At 31.8% G+C, this 20,149-nt stretch overlaps 3 protein-coding genes across 3 annotated transcripts; 1 reads left to right on the forward strand and 2 right to left on the reverse strand.

Moving 5' to 3' along the window:
* Positions 1 to 1,336: 1,336 nt before the first annotated feature.
* On the reverse strand, positions 1,337 to 8,345 carry HELRODRAFT_189384 (hypothetical protein). The gene is made up of 13 exons (XM_009029202.1): positions 7,638 to 8,345; positions 6,388 to 6,474; positions 6,079 to 6,220; positions 5,468 to 5,580; positions 4,568 to 4,663; positions 3,979 to 4,151; positions 3,408 to 3,573; positions 3,177 to 3,214; positions 2,979 to 3,107; positions 2,481 to 2,576; positions 1,990 to 2,073; positions 1,675 to 1,758; positions 1,337 to 1,505 (listed from the first exon to the last, which is right to left on the reverse strand). The coding sequence occupies exons 1-13, from the start codon at positions 8,202 to 8,204 to the stop codon at positions 1,439 to 1,441; spliced, it is 1,842 nt and encodes a 613-aa protein (XP_009027450.1). The 5' UTR covers positions 8,205 to 8,345; the 3' UTR covers positions 1,337 to 1,438.
* Positions 8,346 to 9,106: 761 nt separating this feature from the next.
* HELRODRAFT_164202 (hypothetical protein) lies at positions 9,107 to 10,242 on the reverse strand (the record flags this gene model as incomplete). Its single annotated transcript, XM_009029203.1, has 2 exons — positions 9,107 to 9,180; positions 9,816 to 10,242. The coding sequence occupies 2 exons, from the start codon at positions 10,240 to 10,242 to the stop codon at positions 9,107 to 9,109; spliced, it is 501 nt and encodes a 166-aa protein (XP_009027451.1).
* A 1,693-nt stretch (positions 10,243 to 11,935) lies between these two features.
* HELRODRAFT_156056 (hypothetical protein) lies at positions 11,936 to 20,113 on the forward strand (the record flags this gene model as incomplete). Its single annotated transcript, XM_009029204.1, has 6 exons — positions 11,936 to 11,970; positions 13,087 to 13,158; positions 16,095 to 16,212; positions 16,601 to 16,663; positions 19,339 to 19,473; positions 19,961 to 20,113. 6 exons carry the CDS (start codon positions 11,936 to 11,938, stop codon positions 20,111 to 20,113), a joined length of 576 nt encoding a protein of 191 aa, XP_009027452.1.
* Between the last annotated feature and the right edge of the window lie 36 nt (positions 20,114 to 20,149).

Below are 20,149 nucleotides of genomic sequence, written 5' to 3' on the forward strand. Positions count from 1 at the left end.
TGTCTATTATGGCTGTTGTTCCTCATCAAATCCAACGCTACTTTCATCAACATTTCATATTTACAAATTTAATGATCAAACACAGAAGTATAAATGTGAGATCCTCAAAGATAAACATTTATGATTAAAACTTTTATGTTCTCCCAGTGTTAATGCTATATTCAATTTAGCTAGTGAAGAAAATTTCAAATTGTTTCAACTCTGGTTCCCCTTTGAAACTTATAAAACTTTAATTCTCCACGCACTTTCAAGCTTTCAAAACTTTTTACTGTAGAAATTTTACTGTAGAAATTTCTCTATTCTACTTTCCTTTTGTTCGATGTAACTTGATAATTTGTAATCAGCAGATTTATCAAATAAAGCTCATTCATTTCTCTTATTCTCCTTATTTCGCATTATTTCCGAAAAGAAATTCCTCATAAAAACAAAATGACCCCCACAAAAACTTACTACAGTGTCGTGAACGTCAGCACAACATCATGGACCGATTCCAAATTCTCATTTATCTCATTTATTTACAATTTGCAATTATAATGACCATAAAAAGTTGCAGTTAGTTTGTTTAATCTGCAACTACAACCTACGACACTAGACACTACTCACATCTACTCACCCCCCTCTTGGATGTTTCAGACCTTGCATGTTGTTGCATTCAATGTTTGACAGAGTTTGATTCACAGAATAAAAAAAATTATGCACAAGATTAAAAAACTGTACAGAAAAAACTTGAGAATAAAACTAGCCTTGAACAATGCCTGACTTGTAGGTAACTCCTCCCGCCGTGGTCACCTGGCCTCCAACCTTATTCAACTCAACGAGCAGATTAGTGTTGTCGGAGGATGTTGGCAACTTACCCAATTTAGATTTACTTTTCATCTGACCATCGTTGTTATCCTCATCCGCATCTTTGAATGCATCTGCCACTGATTTGTTCACAGGTTGCAACTGATTTGTTTTGCTGTTTGAGAGAGATGGCTTTGTGCCTAATGTAATCGACAGTGAGGTCATCGCTGGCCTGGGAGGTTCAGATGACGACGAGGTCACCGTAATCGGAGCTTGGTTTGTCGTGATGCTTGCAGTTCCAGTAAGTTTAGTTACTGTGGTGCTGACGACAGTGGAAGTTTCGTTCATTTCAGCGACGCAAGGTGGCACCACGTTTGATACAAAGCTTTTAGAAATGTCACTGAAAAGTTATACAAACACTTATTTTAGTTTACATTTAATCCCTCAGATTTAAAACTTAATAGGTTTTGTAGTTAAAAAATAAAAAAATTAAAGTAAAAAATTTAATAATTTTAAATAAAATGTTTTAATGTTTAAAAATTACCTTTTGGAATTCAATACAAATTCTATTTTAACTAACTTACGACACTTGTATAATTTTTCAAATATTTATAACTAACACTACAGTAAGTACTTTTTAAACGAAAACATTTTTTTATGTTATTTTTATAGATAAAACAAAAAGTTTTTTTTTTATTTTTTCCACTTTAAATTGGCAAAAGCTGCAAAACAAAGTGATTAATGATGAAATACTATTGGACCTGAAATGAAACATATGTGAGTAGTTTATGGCAATTATAACAAAATAATTGTACTTTGAAAAAGGCTTATAAATTGTGGGAGCACGTATTGAGGTTTTTAAAATTTTAAGTTGCTAAAAATAATAGTAACCTATTCTTTATTGACCTGTCCAGCGATCCCACTGGGACAACTTTCTTCGGGATCGATTTGCTCAACTTGCTTGATGATCTGGACCTTATGTGAAGGAATATTTTTATTATTCTTTATTATTATTAGTATCTATTAATTTTTTATTATTTTCATAAATAATCATTTATCAATGATTTCAAAAACGAGTGGCAACATTCTTTGCACCTTTAATTTCAAATACTTGCATGAAACAAATAACATTGTAGAGCAATACAATTCATGCAACTCAATAATAATAAAATAACGAAAAAAACTATAATAAGAATAAAGTATCACCTCGACGAGAATGATGACCTACTAGACGAATATGAGGAAAAGGACGAGGACCTAGATCTCGACCCTGACTTGGATGAATAGGAGCTGCAACCAAATGAACATTTGATGTTTTATAAACATGATTTCAAATAGCAATTAATTATTCCAATAATAAACAAATTATAAATTATGTCTATGATGTAAAATTTCTCATCTAATTATGCAAGAGGAATACTTTTAGAAGTTAAGATTAATAGTAAAAACAAGCAGCAAGCTTGAATGGTTTCCAACACATCAACAGCTCACAAGTTATTCCTCTTAGTTTATTGCAAATTTTCAACAATTCAAAAATAGTTATTTCAGAAATAGTTAAATAGTTTGCAATTACTTTTACAAATAGCTTTTAGCTTTTTTACAAATTTTTTACAAATAGCTTTTAGAAAAAGTTCTTATGGAAATTGAAAATTATTATTTTTACAGAAATGTAAAATAAAACTGAAAAACGGCTGCACCTAGATGAGAAAGACGAATAACGTCGTTTCGATCGAGATTTCTTTCCACTTCGACTTCTTGAAGACGATGAACGTTTGTTTTTCGGTGATTTTGCCCTTCAAAAAATTAAAAAAATTTACAATTTATTATAAAATCAATAACTATAAAATTGATAATCAATAAAAAGTATTCCAAATTTATCGATTGTTTATTTCTGTTAAATTTAAGCCTTTTTTATTAATTTTTGTTTGCTTAAACTACTGGTATCACAAAAGTATGAAGACAGCCAGAACTCAGAAGCAAGAGCTGATTATTTCTATAAATGTTTGTATTTATCAAACAAAAGAAAATTATATTATGCATAAGAATACATCCACACATAATTCTAGGATTTAAAAGCTCCTTATAATTTACATTAAATATATCTTGAGGCAATTTAATCACTTACTAAAAAAAATTGAAAGTTAATAAACTTTTGAACTTATTAAAAGTGTAAACAAATTTGAAAAGTAAAAAACCTGGACCAGGGATCCTTCCACTCCTCACACTTTCCTCTTCCTTCTCCCGAGTTTGTTGTTCCCTCAGCTGCATGATGTCTCTCTCCTCTACTTACACGCTCACCACCAAGCCGCTGGCTTGCTTCAATCCTGAAAAGGTCGACAATTAGAACTGAGATATTCAAATGCTGAACTTTAAAATAAAAAATGGTAGCTAACCTCAGAGGAGGACTGAATCGTCTGCCCCTTCCTGGATCCTGCATGCAAAAGTTTATTGTGTTGAACAATGAACCATTTCAAATGACTTAGAAATCTATATATAAACCAAAACATCTCAAAAAAGCTTTATTAAACTGATGTATGAAACAACAAGACATTGCATGTCTCCATGAAAACTCTGATGCCAAAAAAAACTTGATAACAATTTCAAACATAATATTGAAGACTAACCATCATCCTGAAATCATGGACAGGATGGAATCCGGGATGCATGTAATCAAGAGGGTGCGCGGGAGGTCGTGGCCACCTCATCTCGTATTCAAATGGATGTCTGTAGAGCCACGGGTCGACGGGGTGGTGCAACATCGGGGGGATGGACAGTGGCATGGGAGGCAGACTTTAAAAATTAAAATATTATCATCAAGCATCCCTTACAACCGTTGTCGTTCTTATTATGAAGCTCTTAATTCAAAGATGTGTGGAGCACAATTTAGATGTGCTTATAATTCGGTACCATTTTTTAATTTCCATTATAAGTTTATTCAAAGTAAAAAACATAGCAATGTTTCCCAGTATCCACGAACAAACCCAACACATCCCTTATCTGTGCTACAGAAGTAAGGGAAAACAATTTTGACAAAATGAATCTCAAATGCACTCGCCATTTTGATTACTTAATGTTTACTTAAACTAGCTGAAAACTTTCAAACAGAAAATGTAACAATTATTATAATTGTCAAATTATTACCACTGAAAAAAATGGCTACCAAATAAATAAAATTATATGATAGTTGTAACGAACCCTGGCAGCGAAGTAGATAATGTCTGATGTAAATCTTCATAGTAAGGATCTCTGTGAGGTGGAGGTGCTAGATGAGAAGAAGTGGCTGGGTGAATCAGTTTATCGGATGCAAGTGGAGATGTTGAAGTTCCCTTCTTATCATCGCCATCTGTTTCCTTTCTCTTGCTTCGAATCTGCATGCACCACAAATGGAAATTATCAATGCTATCAAAAATTACAAAAGTCCTTCAACCTAAAAAAGCTGATTATGTCTGTTAACAAAAATTTTATTAATAGGTAAATACAGGTAGAAATTGTGCTGAATACAGTGCAGTTTAATCAAGTAATTTGGTTTAATTTGTCTAATTAGTTAAAATTGAAAAACTTCTACTTTCCTGATTTCAATTTTACGTCATATCTACCCTTTGCTACAACTAACAACAACTTAAATTCATTCACACAAAGGTTTTACAATTTAAAAAATTAAACTGCAATGTGTTGAAATGATGGTGATTTGTTAAGCCAAGTTATGTCATCTGTCAAACTTGAATGTCACATTTTTTAAATTCAACATGGCACTAGTTAAATAAAAGAAAATAAATGAGCCTACCTCTTTTGCGTGACGCAGACCTCTTTCCCAGGCGGACTCCAAAGCAGACATGCCCTCACCACCACCCACTGCTGCAAACTCGGACTCACTTGCCATCTTTAAATAGCCAGTTATGCATATTATTATTATTGTTGTTGTAATAATTGTTGTTATTATGATTATTGTTATTGCTGTTATTACTATTATTATTATTATTATTATTGTTGTTGTTATGAAAAAGGTAGAGGAAATGAATTTACAACGTTAACATCATTGAAAGTAATTTTGATGTAGACAAACCTCACTCAGTCTTGGAGGTGGCGGCATTCTCTTGCCCAAGCGCTTCATAGATAGCAAAACAAAGAAAAAATAATTTTTATAAAAAAATGTTTAAAATAGTTTTATATTTTTTATATTTAATATTGAGAATGCATTAGCCTGCTAAACAGAAGTACATGGTTATATGGATGCGTGTTGATATATGTTATTGTGTGGACGAGTATATTATTGTGTAGAGGTGTGCATTAACGAATCACAACTATTTGTGTTGGGACATTTTGAGCTGATTGTATATGAAGTTGATGCCTTGAATTCAAACATGACATCAGTTTTCTGAAATTTCAAATTTGTTATATAATATTTTATAGATTTACTGCTTTTAGTTAAATTGAAAAAATTGTACAATCACATGTATAGTTGTGCGGTCATGTGTATCATTGTATGGTCACATGTGTTATTGAAAGAGTGCTTATCGAATGAATAATAATGAATAAAACTTTGAGATAGACATCTCAATGACTTTTCTCAGAGTAATGGGACTTAAAGATACGCATGGAAAGGAGCAACATCAAAATCTTACAGCATGACGTGATTATACATTAATTAAACAAAATGGATAATTCTTAATGGAAGAATGTTTACCTCGTGCATCCAGGGGGGAGGTGGTGGTCCCCTCAAGAGGGGCAACATGCCCGGCAGGTGGGGTGGGGGAGGTTGTGCATACTGATGCTGCTGCTCCAACATTGTGTAATTTCCTGCCAGGTAATAAAACCTTTATTACAAACATATCTGAAATGTTCAGAGTTATTTTATTCATATTGAACATCTTTTTCGTCACTTCTGCCAAAGCAGATTTTAACGGTTAACTTTGACTTCAACTTCATCCTTCAACTCATTTTCATTTCTGACCAAAAAAATCTCTCACTCTGTTCATCCAGCAAACTCCCTGTTTTTAAACTAATTAAAATTTCAGTCTCTTTTGAATCTTCTTTTCTCTGATCCATCCATCTCTATAATCATTTTGGCTGGCCAATTGCACTTTTCTTTCAAGATTTACATTTGAAAATGTGCTTAAGCAATACTCCAGCAACCGTTCTTAGCACATGTCCTACTCAAATTTCTAATAACATCTAATAAAAGCTGCCATGTTAGTTTTGTTAACTCTGTTAGTCTAAAAACTCTCTATTCCATCATTGCACATCACCAGAACATTGCAAGGCATATAATGTAGCAAAAATTAAATAAGTAGTAACCTTTATCATTGACACCAGGATGAAGAAACCTACAATTAATGCCCCATGTACAGCTGCCTCTGCTGAAAAACCTGCACAATGCTCTTGAAAAAGGCTTCTTTGCACCTGGCTCCTTAATTTCACCTTCTTCACAATCATCATCCTATGAAAATTAATTGTAACAAAATATTTTCATTTAATTTGAATTATTTTCAATTTGATTTCACTAAATTAAAATGAAATTTAAATAAAAAAAATCAAGGCTAAACTAAATTTGCTGTAAAAATAATAATTATAAACAACTAGAAGCAGGCAATTAATATCACATACATCAGCTAATTCGCCATCAGATGAGTGAGATCCATCGTCAGCATTCGACTGCTTCTCTGCTCCTTTCATTTCATCATCCACGGCTTTCTGTGGAAATGATAAAAACTTCATTGAAAAAATGTTAAAATACAGCATTGTTTTATAATAAATGCAGGCCTTCGGTACTTGAAATTTAAACTGATTTCAAATAGATTAACTGAAAAAATAACAATAATAGCTTTATTCGCATTTTGCAAAAAAATGACTTGAGACTAAGGGTTTTTAATGATTTAAACAATCTAGTGATCTTATATAAATTTGCGTTAAAAAAAATTTGAGTTCTTAATAATCAATAAATTTTACCGAATTCCCAATCAAAATTTTTTTCACTGGAAATGAAAAAACTTACCAAAAATTTATTGACTCTTTTTTAGATGACAAATTACAAATACATTTATAAATCTATAGTGAAAATTTAAACAAATTGTGATTTGTAAAATTCCTAACATCAGATGTTGTTTTAGCTAAATATGCAATAAATAAACAGACATGTATTGGAGACTGACATTGACTTGCAAGACTAACTTAATGCTCCTATTGCAGCCTTGTAAAAACATAAACTTATTACTAAAAATTGGTAAAACGTGAGATAGGTACTCATAATGTACTTTTGTTTTTTTAATTATCTAGCGCTTGATTATTTATTTATATCAAATTGAAAATAATTTAATACAAGTTAATTCTTAGGTAAGTAATTTAATACAAGTTAATTCTTAGGTAAGTTTTTTAGATCATTACTTGTCAAATATCAATGGCTTATGAGGTGGTTAACATTATTGAAAATTTTAACCACTCCATATTTGTGAAATGATTGAAAATTTTGTTAAAAAGGGAGGCCCTAACCCTAACCCTGTTAACCACTCCATAAACCTTTGATTGTTATCAAAACAGAAATTTACTCATATTTTAACTTATTTTTATTTAATGTTCACTATTTCAACTATTTGACAAGTAATGATCTAAAAAACTTACCTAATTAAATTATTTTCAATTTGATATAAATAAATAATCAAGAGCTAGATAATTCAAAATGGGTGGAGTTAATTTATTAAAAGTACATTATGATTGTTTGTAAACATGGACGATACCATAGGAGTACCTATCTCCCGTTTTACCCTAAAAATTTTCAATTTATTCTACTTAAAAGTAAACATTGACATGACCAAACTTTTCATAACATATATCAATCATTAAATTAACAGTCTTCTAACCTGAACCTCAGAAGTAGACATTTGTTCTTCAATTTTAATTTCTGCTTTATTTTTTTCAATAGAGTCATCAACATCTTCTTCGTAATCTAGTTCACCATGATCATCATTCATTGCACTTTCCTTTGTTGATTCATTATCATCATCATCATCCTTCTTGACTGTTTCATTAAAGTCCAATTTATCTTCACTTTTCAACTCAGAATTTTCATTTTGATTTTCTGTTTCAGGTTCATCTTGTAATGGAGTTTCCGATCGGTCATCCATTTCATCTTCATTGAAGCTTCTGTTTATTGAACTTATGTCATTGATATCATTTTTTTCATCATTCAAATGATCACAATTCTCCTCGTCTTCTTCAGAAACCTCCCCACTATCTGACGAAGAATTATCATCATGATTATCATCATCCGAACAAACCCGGTCATCATCGGCAGCACTTTCACCATTATCCAAACTTTCATTTTTTTCCAATAACATTTTTTCACTGGAGTTTTGAGGAAACTCATCCAGCGAGCTAATGTGATCAACGTCGTCAGCGGCAGGAGAACTTAATGAAGAGTCCGCCATGAAGAAACGGCAAAATTTCGAACGAGCGTTACGACAGACGAAAACAAAATGAAACTGTTTACCTTATACATACATGCATACATGCCTTAACAAAGATCTAAATTGCGACTGTAAAGTGGATTATAAAACATAGATATTAAATATATCCATGTTGTAAAGCCAAACTAAATGTGTTACCATAGACCAATAAATATCCATACACGCCATAAATATGTCAGATGCGCTTCACTTTAACGCAGCTAGTCTTATCGCTTATTTTTGACCAAATTTAATTATTTTATTATTTATACGTAATCATCAGCAAAAATTAAACGCCAAGTAAAAAAAAATTTTTAATTTTGCAATATCAATGCATAAAAATATTGTCAGCCTTAGTTAGCAAACCTGACATCGTAAAATTATTTGAAAAGATCTTTTCTACTTTTATTTTTTTCTTTTTTCTTTCCAAAAACCATTTCTAACTTTGGCCAGTTTTATTGAATTTAGAATACCAACACCAGTCCATTCAATAATGTCATTTATCCATTTTTTTTGCAGATCTACCAATTTTTTTCTTCCAATCTTTTTTTCTCATTAGTACCATCTTAATCAATCTGTCTTCTCTCATTCTACAAATGTGTCCAAAAAATCCCAATTTTCTTTCTCTGACTTTGTCATATATACTTTTTTGTCTTCCAAGTTGATTTTTGATGGTTTCATTTTTTACTTTCTGCCTCCAACTGATTTCCAACAAATTTCGGTAACACTTCCTCTCAAATGCTTCATGTACATGTACATGAGTTTTTCGCTAATCCAGACTGGAGTTTCAGTAATGATTTTGAGTAAGTTTGAACGGACAGAAAAACCAACACCATAAATCTGCAAATTATTTTTTGGTAAACCTCTTTAAACGAATGTATATTTTACCCCCACTTTAACCAGAGATCTTTCATCCAGCGCAGGGGTTTTAGACAGTGCAGCAATGTCGATTTGGTATCTGTCCAGATTGAAAAAAACAAAAGTCATTCCGTTACAGTTTGGTCCAAAAACGTTCGGACAGGACAAAGCAGAATAAAAACACTATGTACACACTGTATCTCATCTTTACCCGTTACGTTATGATTTTGTACGATTAAATAAAATCTCCTCTAGTCCTACGTTCGTCCAAAGTTGTTAGTCCACATCTCTTCAATCTTCCTTCATATGAAAGTTTTGCACAATTGTTAATCATTGAAATAATTGTTTAACTGCTCCGTGGCTTTAACGTCGATCTCCACTATCACGTTTTTTTTTCATTTCTGAGCGGGCCCACTCTATTTTTTCGTTTTTGTTTGTTTCTTACATAATTGTAAAAACTTTTGCTCTTTTTTATATTTTCCGCTAAGTTTTTTTTAAATCTTTAAAGCTTTTTGTTCATTTCTTGGTTTTTTGTAATTTTCAAGTAAATGTCTGAGCATGGAATTTATATATCCTTATTTTCATAAAGTTGATGTTTTTTCCATGCCTTGTTTTTACCTTTCCTTTTGCTTTAAACATTTCTTGTTACCCATGGTCGTTTGTTTTGATAACCTTGTCTAGGAGGAATCATATCTTCCTAAATGTGTTTCATAAAGTTCATAAACGTTTTCCAACTTCTTTCTACTCTAAGCAATTCCACTTGTTTGTTCAACTTTAAACCTTTTATTTTGTCTCTCACCTTTTCATAGTTAGCTTTGAAAATGTTGAAACCACTGCTTTTTTCATTCTTATTTGCTCGTTGCTCAAAAAATATTTTAAATCTTACTATTTGATGATCACTAGTGAAGAAGTGTTCTCCGACATCAACGTCTTTTATCATATGGTCCACTGACGTAATTACGAGATCTAGGATATTTTTACCTCGAGGTGTTTTATCTACCATTTGAATAAGGTGGTTATTTTCCACAAATTCTAAAAATTCTTTATCCCGTGGTTTTGCGCCAACCCGTTTTTGCCGCTCAATATGATAATTCAAATCTCCCGTAATAATGAAGGTGCTTTTGCAGTTTGTTTCCATAAGGTCACGTAATCCTGCATCCATTTCTCTATCAGCATGGGGCGGCCGATGACATACTTCAATCAGTAATTTTTGTGTTTGCAATTTCACACCACACTGACTCCTTGAAGTAATCATTATCAATGTCTTTTCTGAGTTTGACATTCAAGTGTGACTTTATGTACAGATTACTCCGCCTGAGCCATTTCTTTGACAAGGCTGATTTTCTCTATCTTTCCGAAAGAGAACGTAATTTTTTATGGCAAACTCAGGATCATCCATATCTTGTTTTGCCTAAGTTTCTGTTAGTTCTATAATATCTTGGTTTTCTTCTTCGACATATGTTATAAGTTCTTTTTGTTGATGACTGGCTAGGCTTCTCCCATTGGCGTAAAATGTCTTAACAAATTTTAAACTTACGTTTACGCTTTTTTCTTCTTTATTGTTTTCTACATCTCCTTGGTTAACGTTTATTGACAAATTTTTAGTGCTAGTATCATGGATATATGGCATAAGAATTGTTACCTGCCTAATAATTTTGCATAGTTCTATGGAATTAAACACGTAAACATTAAAGATTTTTTGTAGTAATTGACATTTTATCGATATTTTACGATCAAACGTTTTACTATAGACAAATTTTTTAATAAAATGTCAATAAATTGACAAAAAAAGCAATTAGAACGATAATCTTTAAACAACCGGCTAAAAACTGATTGTTTACTTCAATTTAAATTTACTTTTCAACATTTGTTAAATTTTTCTCGATGTTATATATATATATATATGAACAATTTATATATATATATATATATATATATATATAACGCATCTGCCATATCCATATTATACAATCGATGGTTAGTATTCTTATTTCTCCTGGTGTCCCCGTTACCCGATAAATAAATTTCCCCGGCGCGTCATTAATTTCTTTTGTTTCTGCAAGTTCCACCATATTCTTGCACTGACATTTTTCAGATTTTTTCATGTAGTGAAAAACAGTTTTTTGAAAATTTTTCCTCTGCCGTCCTCATTTTCGATAACGCTTCCATAACAGAATTTTTACCGATTTTTTTTTGAATTTAAACAGTAGTGAACTGCTGCCTGATTTGTTTTTGTTCAATCAAAACATTCCTTTTTATATCTTGGTCTTCACACTTTACTTGAAGCACATTAGTACAAAGATCTTTTATGCTCTTTTTATCATCTGTTCTTCTCTCCGTAACCGCTGCACTTTTTTTGAATATGTGAACGATTACATTGTTATTTCTTTTCGCCGATCTTCTTGCACAGTATTTTTTGTTTCTTCCACCTTTCCTGCCAATTTCCCCTCAATGTTTGGCTTCATAGATTTTCCTATCAACATTTTTTTAACAACTTCTGACCATTTCTCCTCTGCCTTTTCTACGTCATCTTACTTTTTTTCTGTCTGCATCTTTTGTAGCAAATCCAGTCTCTTTTCAACCTCAGTCGCTCTTTTATCCCAAGTTATAATATAATATCACCATGTTCATCAATGCATTATGTAGTTCATCGCTCCTCAAATCTATCAAAAATATTCGCCCAACCCTTCCGTCAAATTTTGGAATTTTGGCCTAGGTGTTTATTTCCTGATTGAACACGGATGTCTTCTTTCTTATTTATAAATATTTATTTTGAAGATTAAACAATATTTTCTAACATTTGTTTTATAATATTTAGTTTACTTTACTTACATTTTTTGTGAACTGTGAACATTATGCAAGCTATAAAATGTGTCGTGGTTGGTGATGGGTAAGAAAACTTTTTAAATGTTTTCAATTTAAAAAAATTTATTTATTTAATTTAATAATTTATAAACTATGTATAGCAATGTACTAAAAAATAACTAAATTAATAAAAATAACTTGTTACAGTCATAAAAAATTACAATATATAATTGAATAAGTTGTTTTAAAAATTTTTATTTTATATTTTTATTATTAGTATTAATTATTTAATATATATTTATATTATATATATATATTGTGTGTGGGTGTATTTATTATTCTATTCTATAGAAGAGGTATAGTATAAGGTATAATAACTATACTTACTTTTATGTGACTTGTATCCCTTTTTTCAATTATTAAACATGGACTCATAGTCATAATCAAGGTTGAGGATGACAATAGGATTTAGATTATATACCTGATACCACCCTATCTATCAGATAGGATGGTATAGCATCTGTTATATACATTTATATACTTAATTATATAGTTATATGCACATTTATTGATTTGACATGTTTTCCTTTTTTCAACTATTATTATATACTATATAATAATAATAGTTAATTTTAATTTGATAGTGGTTTTCTCTCTTTATTTAACTGAATAATAAAATTATCATCATAAATAACATCCTAGTGGTGGTAGTAGTGCCTGCAAATTAATGAATAATTAAATGAAATAGTGATTGGGTTGGAATGCAAAAAAATATCAATCTGTAATAGTATTAATAATATGCTTTAGTGCTTAATATGTGTTATGTTTTTTTTGTGGAATAAAATGTAAGTGATTAATTTTTTTCCATGATTTGATTGATTGAGCACAAGTTAATCAGAAATAATAAGTTAAAATCTTAATCTTTAGGAAGTTAAGAATGTGAAATGTTGTCATTATTTTAATATATTTTCATTGATTCAACTATGGCAAACATGACATCTGTTGCCTGCTGTAGTCTACTTTTATAAATTATAAATTATTAAAGTTCAGTTCAAAGAACTAATGCAAATTAATATTATTAAATAAAATTGTTTAGTTGATGGTTATGGATCTAAGCAATTCATTTTATTTAATAAGTCTAAATATTTTTACCAACATTTTTTAAAATGAAATGTTATTATCAACTTTAATAATTTTCCAGAGCTGTTGGTAAGACATGTTTATTGATCAGTTACACCACAAATGCCTTTCCTGGTGAATATATTCCAACTGTGTTAGTCATTCAGATTTATATTTCAAAGATTTTTTTATTTAAAATGGGTTGCTTATTTTGGACTGGTCAGGTCTATATAGTGACAGCAATGGGAATTCTGTTGTTGTTGTTGTTGCCCCATTCTGGGGGACCCCTAGGGCTCGAATCAAGGCCGGAGCCAAACCGCCACTGCAATTGGGTTTCTCCAGAGATCTATTGGTTGTAGTCTTGTGGTGTTTTGTGAACAGCTAAACAATTGTGGTACATCATCTGTATGATTGATGCAGAAAGGACAGATGTTGAGGTTCCCACTGTCGATTCTGTTTTTGTAGCTGTTTAGAAGAATACTATGGCCAGAACGGAGTTGGGTTAGGGTCCGTCTGATTGCTCTGGGAAGTGATTCTTCTGTTGGATCTATTTTTGGTGTAGGGGGAGGCCATCCGTCAAGCAACAACAACGGCGACTGATACGTCTCTGTGGCGGCTTTGATGGTGTTATTGTGTAGTGTTCTTAGAGCGGACTTCAGAGAATCGCTATTTATGGTTGTTGGTAGAACCGCATGAGTTGTTGAAGCCCATTTGGAAAAGAGGGTGGTCTTTATGTTGCGATGAGGGTGTTGTTGCGTGATGATATGATGGCTCAGGTGGCTAGGGTTATGGCATAGGAGTAAGAATTGTGATGCTATTAGCTCCGAATGCTGCCTTACCGTTAACATCTGACATTCTGAATGAAGGTGCCGTTCTGAAACGATCACATGGCAACCTGTAATCAGACGTAGGGCGGCTTTCTGGGAGTGTTGAAGACGTGAGAAACTTGAGTCTGATGTCAGTGATGCCCAGGCAGGACAGGCATACTCGATTGTTGAACGACCGATGGTTTTGTAGGTCTGTAAGAGAGTTTCCTTGTCCTGGCCATAGGTTGTACCATTTAGTGCCTTTAAAATATTTCTTATTGAGGCCTTGGATGCTGTTTCTTTATGGTGTTGTGAGAAGGACAGCATCGTATCTAACGTGAGGCCTAATATTTTTGGGTTATGTTCGAGTGGTAATAAATTGTTATTTATTTTTATTGCAGGATGATAGTAATACTGTGAAGTGTGAGTGGTGAAGAGGGTGACTGTGGACTTGGAGGTGGAAATCTCCAAATTTCTGCTATTGAAGAAGTCGTAAAGCTTCGGAAGGTAACAATTGAACCGAAGTGTCAAATCATCTGCATTCTGACCTGTAGTATAGATTGAAAAATCGTCTGCATAAGAGATAACTTTGACGTCTGGAGGAGGGTTTGGTATTTTGGAGACGTAGTAGTTAAACAGAGTTGGTGACAATACAGAACCTTGAGACACTCCTGAGCGGATGGTGCGTTGTTCTGAAAATTGTCGACGGAACTCTGTTGATGCAGAGCGTCCATGCAGATAGTTTGACAACCAGCGGACAATTGACCGTGGAAGCGATGATGACATGAGGTCGGAGATTAGGATGCGATGGTTAACGGTATCGAAGGCCTTTGTAAGGTCCAATGCTGTTAAGATTCGGTGAGCTGGCCTCTTCTGATTTAGGCCGTTTGCGATGTCGGTGACCATCGTGGTGAGAGCTGTTGTTGTAGAATGAAGTGGGCGAAAACCATGCTGATGGCTCGCTAAGGTTAGATGATTCGAGATGATCGGCGGAAGGCATTTTTCAAATACTTTAGCTGCCAGACAAAGAAGAGATCTGGAGCAACTGCCTTCTCGCAGTGGAGCCGATTGGACCGTCAAATCAGTCGATCCAACAAACAGTTGCAACAAACCATCCCCACCTGGGAATTCTGTTTATATGTATTTTATGATTATATGATTGGTGGAGTGTGTTTTAAGTTTTTATTGGTCTGTGTACGATAGATGATAGAAGCAAATTAATTCTACGTTGTGAATGTGTTGAACGAACAGCCAATGAGTGCTCTAGTGTGGGAGAAGACTGGAGAAAGATGAAAAACTCTGAATGCAGGTTTTTAAGAACCTACAGGACAGAAACCAATGTATAAAGCATAAATACTTTGACGAATGCCAGTTTTATAAAATTTTGTGCTTTCCACTATATGGGTTACGTCTTAAATGGGACTCAAAGGACAGATAGTGAAGTTCCAGGAAGTGTAGAATTAGCTTGGAATAAGTTTTGGAAACTATTTCCATTCATTAGAGAGTTCATTGGAGAGTTCATTGGAGAGTTCATTGAAGATTTCATTAGAGAGTTCATTGGAGAATTCATTGGAGAGTTCATTAGAGTTCATTGGAGAGTTCATTAGAGTTCGTTGGAGAGTTTGCTTGCTTTGCTAAAAGTTGCATTAGCTAATGTTTACATCAGAGGTTGTTTTTTTAATGAAACATGACATTCTTTATGTTGCTATGAACTGAAAAGAGAGAAGATTGGAAAGAATAGAGGTAGATGAATTTTATTATCTTGATGGATAGTTTCGCTAATGAATAGATAAGAAATAGATCTTGATTACAAGAAGTGGAGCTGCTAAAGAAAGTGGGTTAAGCTTGTTTGAAAATATGGACAAAATGAAGAAAAACTGCATAAACAGTACTAAAGTTTTTAAAAGTGACAAAAACAGATCAATGTACGAATCATGATTGAAAACATTTTGGTGCTTAATGGTTTGAATGACTGAAATCCGAAAATAATGATTATTTAAAATGTTAAAACAAACTATTTCATTTGATCATATGGATATTCAGCATTTTTTATTAAAATATTATGTTTGTCAACTCAGTTTATTATTTCACTGTTCTTAGGAGATTTTGTTTCATAAGTTTCAATTATAAGTTGTAGATATAGCTTAATGTGTTTGCTAAAAAATTAAAAAAAAAATTAATGGTGATTGCATACATCAACAAATTGTTCACTACTTTATTTTATCTTGTTTCTCTATTGAATATTTCAAGCATATACTGCACTGTTGGTATCATAACATTACAGCTTTGACAACTATTCTGCGAATGTGATGGTAGATGGTCGACCAATCAACTTAGGTTTGTGGGACACAGCTGGCCAGGAAGATTACGATAGACTCAGACCACTTTCCTATCCTCAGACAGTTTGTAATTTTTATTTGAGTATTCAATTTTAAATAATGAACAATGGTTTGACTTTATATAAAAATTAAAAACATTTTTTTGGTTGTTTTCCATTTGCTTTGATTGCCATTATTTTATTTCAGCTCTTGTTTTACATTTAATTTCAGTTTTAAATTTATTAATATTTTTAATTTATCTCAATTATGCTTCTTAGCTTTTAAATATAAGTTCAACAAAAATCTTGTTTGGTTGATCAATAAAATTAATTGATTAATTATATTTAATTAATTTCATTTAATTAAATGTTATGCATTTTAAAATCTAATTTTAGTTAATGTGAAGGCTTGTACTTCAAGCCATCAAATAAAGTTCAAAAATTCCAACATCTGAACTTAAATTTTTAAACAGGATGTCTTCCTGATCTGTTTTTCATTAATTAGTCCAGCATCATTTGAAAATGTCAGAGCTAAGGTAATTATTTTTTGTCAATAGTTGTTATCTCAAAATTTTTTTGCTGCCCAATGCCCATGTTCCATTATTGAAAATATGGATGAAAAATGAAATATTATCACTTGGCTTTCCTAAAAATCAATAATTCAAAGTGGAAGTTGTTTTCACACAGCTCTCTTAAAAATCAATAATTCAAAGTGGAAGTTCTTTAATACTTCAAGAATCCAGATGTTAAATTTGTTTTGAAATGACTTTTATTCAGTGAAATATTTTTAGAATAACTTATTAAGAGAACCAAAGTTTTTTTCTTGTTATCCAAAAAATAATAAGTATATAAGCAACATTTAAAAAAAATCGTTGTCATCAAAACAAAAATTGAACGAAATAAACTTAATTAAGGATACCAAAAAAAACCTTCAAAAAATCAGAAGGTTTGATGAAATAAAATTTACGGTCAAACAAAGAAATAAAAAGAATAAGCATTGAATTAGAAACTAATTTTGTAAATAAACTTAGTAAAGAAGGAGTAAAGAGAGAGTGCCGAAACTGGATAAAAATGTCCGGCTTGGGCCTCTCGAAAAATGACACTCTGGTAAATATGAACAATTCATTCAAATTCAAAGCATTGTTTTTAACATAGCTAGTAGATAGTTTATGCAACAAAATTTGACTACGTTGGTATCGTCAAACTTAGTAGAATGGTTAGCATTTATCAATTGCCAAGTTATTAAAATAGAATGGTTAGTAAATATTAAAATTAAAAAACATGGTGAATGTTAAAAAATCAATATTTTTGATAAATTCATAGATTGTTGAGATAACAGAAATTGGAGGATAGTTATTTTATTAATATTACGATAATCACCAAATTGGAATAAAATAAGGAGGATGAAGAATAATATTAGAGATAGTAAACTTATGAAAAAAGTTGAGATTCACCAAAAGTAGGGGTTTGCAAAATTATTAACTACACCTAAAATATGGAATAAAGTGTCAAATTATATGAAACAAATAGGCTCAACATATTAACATTATGATATTTTTTAAAATTATGAAAGAAATTAATATTTTCAATGCATGCGTAAAACGTTTAAAAAATTAGTATTAAAATGACTACATAAACGCACATCATATCTCAAACCATTATACTGCCTACCAAAAAAATTTTCGAAAAAAGGTTATTTCTATTAATTTAGGATAATTTTATGTCGCTGAGTTCGAAAATGATGATAGTTTCTCTAATTTAGATCAATTTTTACGCAAACTTGATTTCAAATTTGTTTGATTTGTAAAACCAATGCCTTTTGCAACATTTATCGTTATTGTACAAAACGATATTTGATTACATGTAACAAAACAAAACATGTATAGCACCAGGGATATCTCTTTTGAGTTCAACAATAATTCACTATCGTTACGGAATACCATTTTTTCTGATTTCAATTTCCCGCATGTCCTTGTGGAACCTTTTTTCTGGTTCGTCGCTCATCAATCCGAGGTTCTCTGAAAACCGATCCATTTGTTAATGTAAGTAATGCTATTTTATACTCATGTTGCTCCCCTGATTTCTAAACGCAGTCAGCATATTTGAAACGAGTATTTCATAATTAGCAGACATCTGCATACATATTTCATAATCATAATTTCTTATTACCGAGGAGACTTTTCACTAGCACAACAAAATTCTCCTTCGCTTCCATTACACTTATTTATTGACTTTTCAAAATCTGGATCTCTGAAGAGCTGTCGGATATGAGAACCATCAAATTGAGGACCCTAACTTCTTCATTGTTATTCCTGAAAAAGCCTGAATTAAAAAACAACGGCTGTCCTTGCTGAAAGATTTAGTGAATTGCTTCATCAAGTCAAGTTTGATGTGCCACGGAGGAAACAGTATTCGATTTCGATTTCTTTCCATCAGCAGGTTATTGATGATGTTTGTCGCTTTACAGGGCATTAATTCCTGGCTAGTCCTACTTTATATAATGTTGTGCAGTGTTTCTAAAAAGAAACATAGAAATTTAGTGTACCCTGAGTGCTGTCCTAATAAAAAGTTGACCATTTTTAAGTCAACACAATTCAACCAGTTATGCTGATTATACCGAATTTTGTCCAGTAGCCTACATATTTCATTGCGTCATATTTTTCCTTTCAGTCGAGTGACGCAAGGATAAAGAAGCAAACTGATTTCCGTTGTGTTGGAGAACACATTTCATTGAACGTTTATTGCTATCAATAAACAAATTTCAATCTTTGGGATCATACTCCAGAACTCCAAGTTTGAGCTAAAGCTGTTCAATATCTGTTCAGTATGCTAACTCATTTTCTTCCGTGAAAAATTTGAGATATTCTTGAAATATTCTTAATGATACATACATAACAAAAGCAATGGCAGTAGTATATGATTATACTAAATTTTGCACAATACAGTAAAAAATTAACATTTCGTTATAAAATGAAAATTTGAGCTAACCTACCAAAACGAATATGATTTTCGGATATGCAAATTGACTATAATCAGCTAAAAAACCTTAGACCTATGTTTCTGTTTCACCAGTGTTATTAATCAATATCTATTATGACGTAATATAATGGTTCTATTGATATGATCGTAGAAAGGTTAGGTTTAGATTTTCTTTACAACGAATGTAACATTTCTTTTGTACCTTAAATATTTTTTTTTATTTTTCTCACAGTGGTTTCCTGAAGTGAGCCACCACTGTTCACAAACACCAATTGTGCTAGTGGGCACAAAATTGGATCTGCGTGAGGACAAGGAAACTATTGACAAGTTGAAGGATAAAAAGTTATCACCGATCACTTACCCACAGGTTACAATCAGTTATTATTTAAAATTTTTTTATTGCTTAAAGATTATTCCTAATTGGTTAGACTATTTTTGCATTTTTAAACAGTAAAGTAATATGAAGCTTACTTTAAACTGATTATTTTTGTTAATTATTAATTAATTATTTTTGACTTTTTGAACATCTATAGATTGTTAGGTAAACAAACGATAAACTAGTTCAATGTTGAGAGAAGATATACTTTTGTAATTCACCCCAACAATGTTTCAAATGTAATATGCAATGTTTCATATATAATGTGTCTGCTTGTGTATTTTCTTCAATGAATATGCCATTTCATAGTTTTTTTCATATCCTCACTGATCTTCCACAAAGAATTATTTGTTATGAAAGGAATGTTTATTTAATGAAAAATGTGTTCGGTTGGAGGCCGCACCGATGCTTGTTTGATGTTTCAGTGTCTTTTTTTATGTTTTAAATTTCAATGAATAACATTTTCTTATTGTGTCAGGGTCTTGCAATGGCAAAGGAGATTGGAGCTGTGAAGTACCTGGAATGTTCGGCATTGACTCAAAAAGGATTGAAAGCTGTTTTTGATGAGGCAATACGCGCTGTTCTCATTCCAAAACCAAAACCAAAAAAGAAAGCATGTAGCATTTTGTAAAAATAGATGAAAATATACATATGTGTAATTTATGAG

The sequence above is a fragment of the Helobdella robusta genome (assembly GCF_000326865.2).
Source record: "Helobdella robusta unplaced genomic scaffold HELROscaffold_6, whole genome shotgun sequence".
NCBI lineage: Eukaryota > Metazoa > Annelida > Clitellata > Rhynchobdellida > Glossiphoniidae > Helobdella > Helobdella robusta.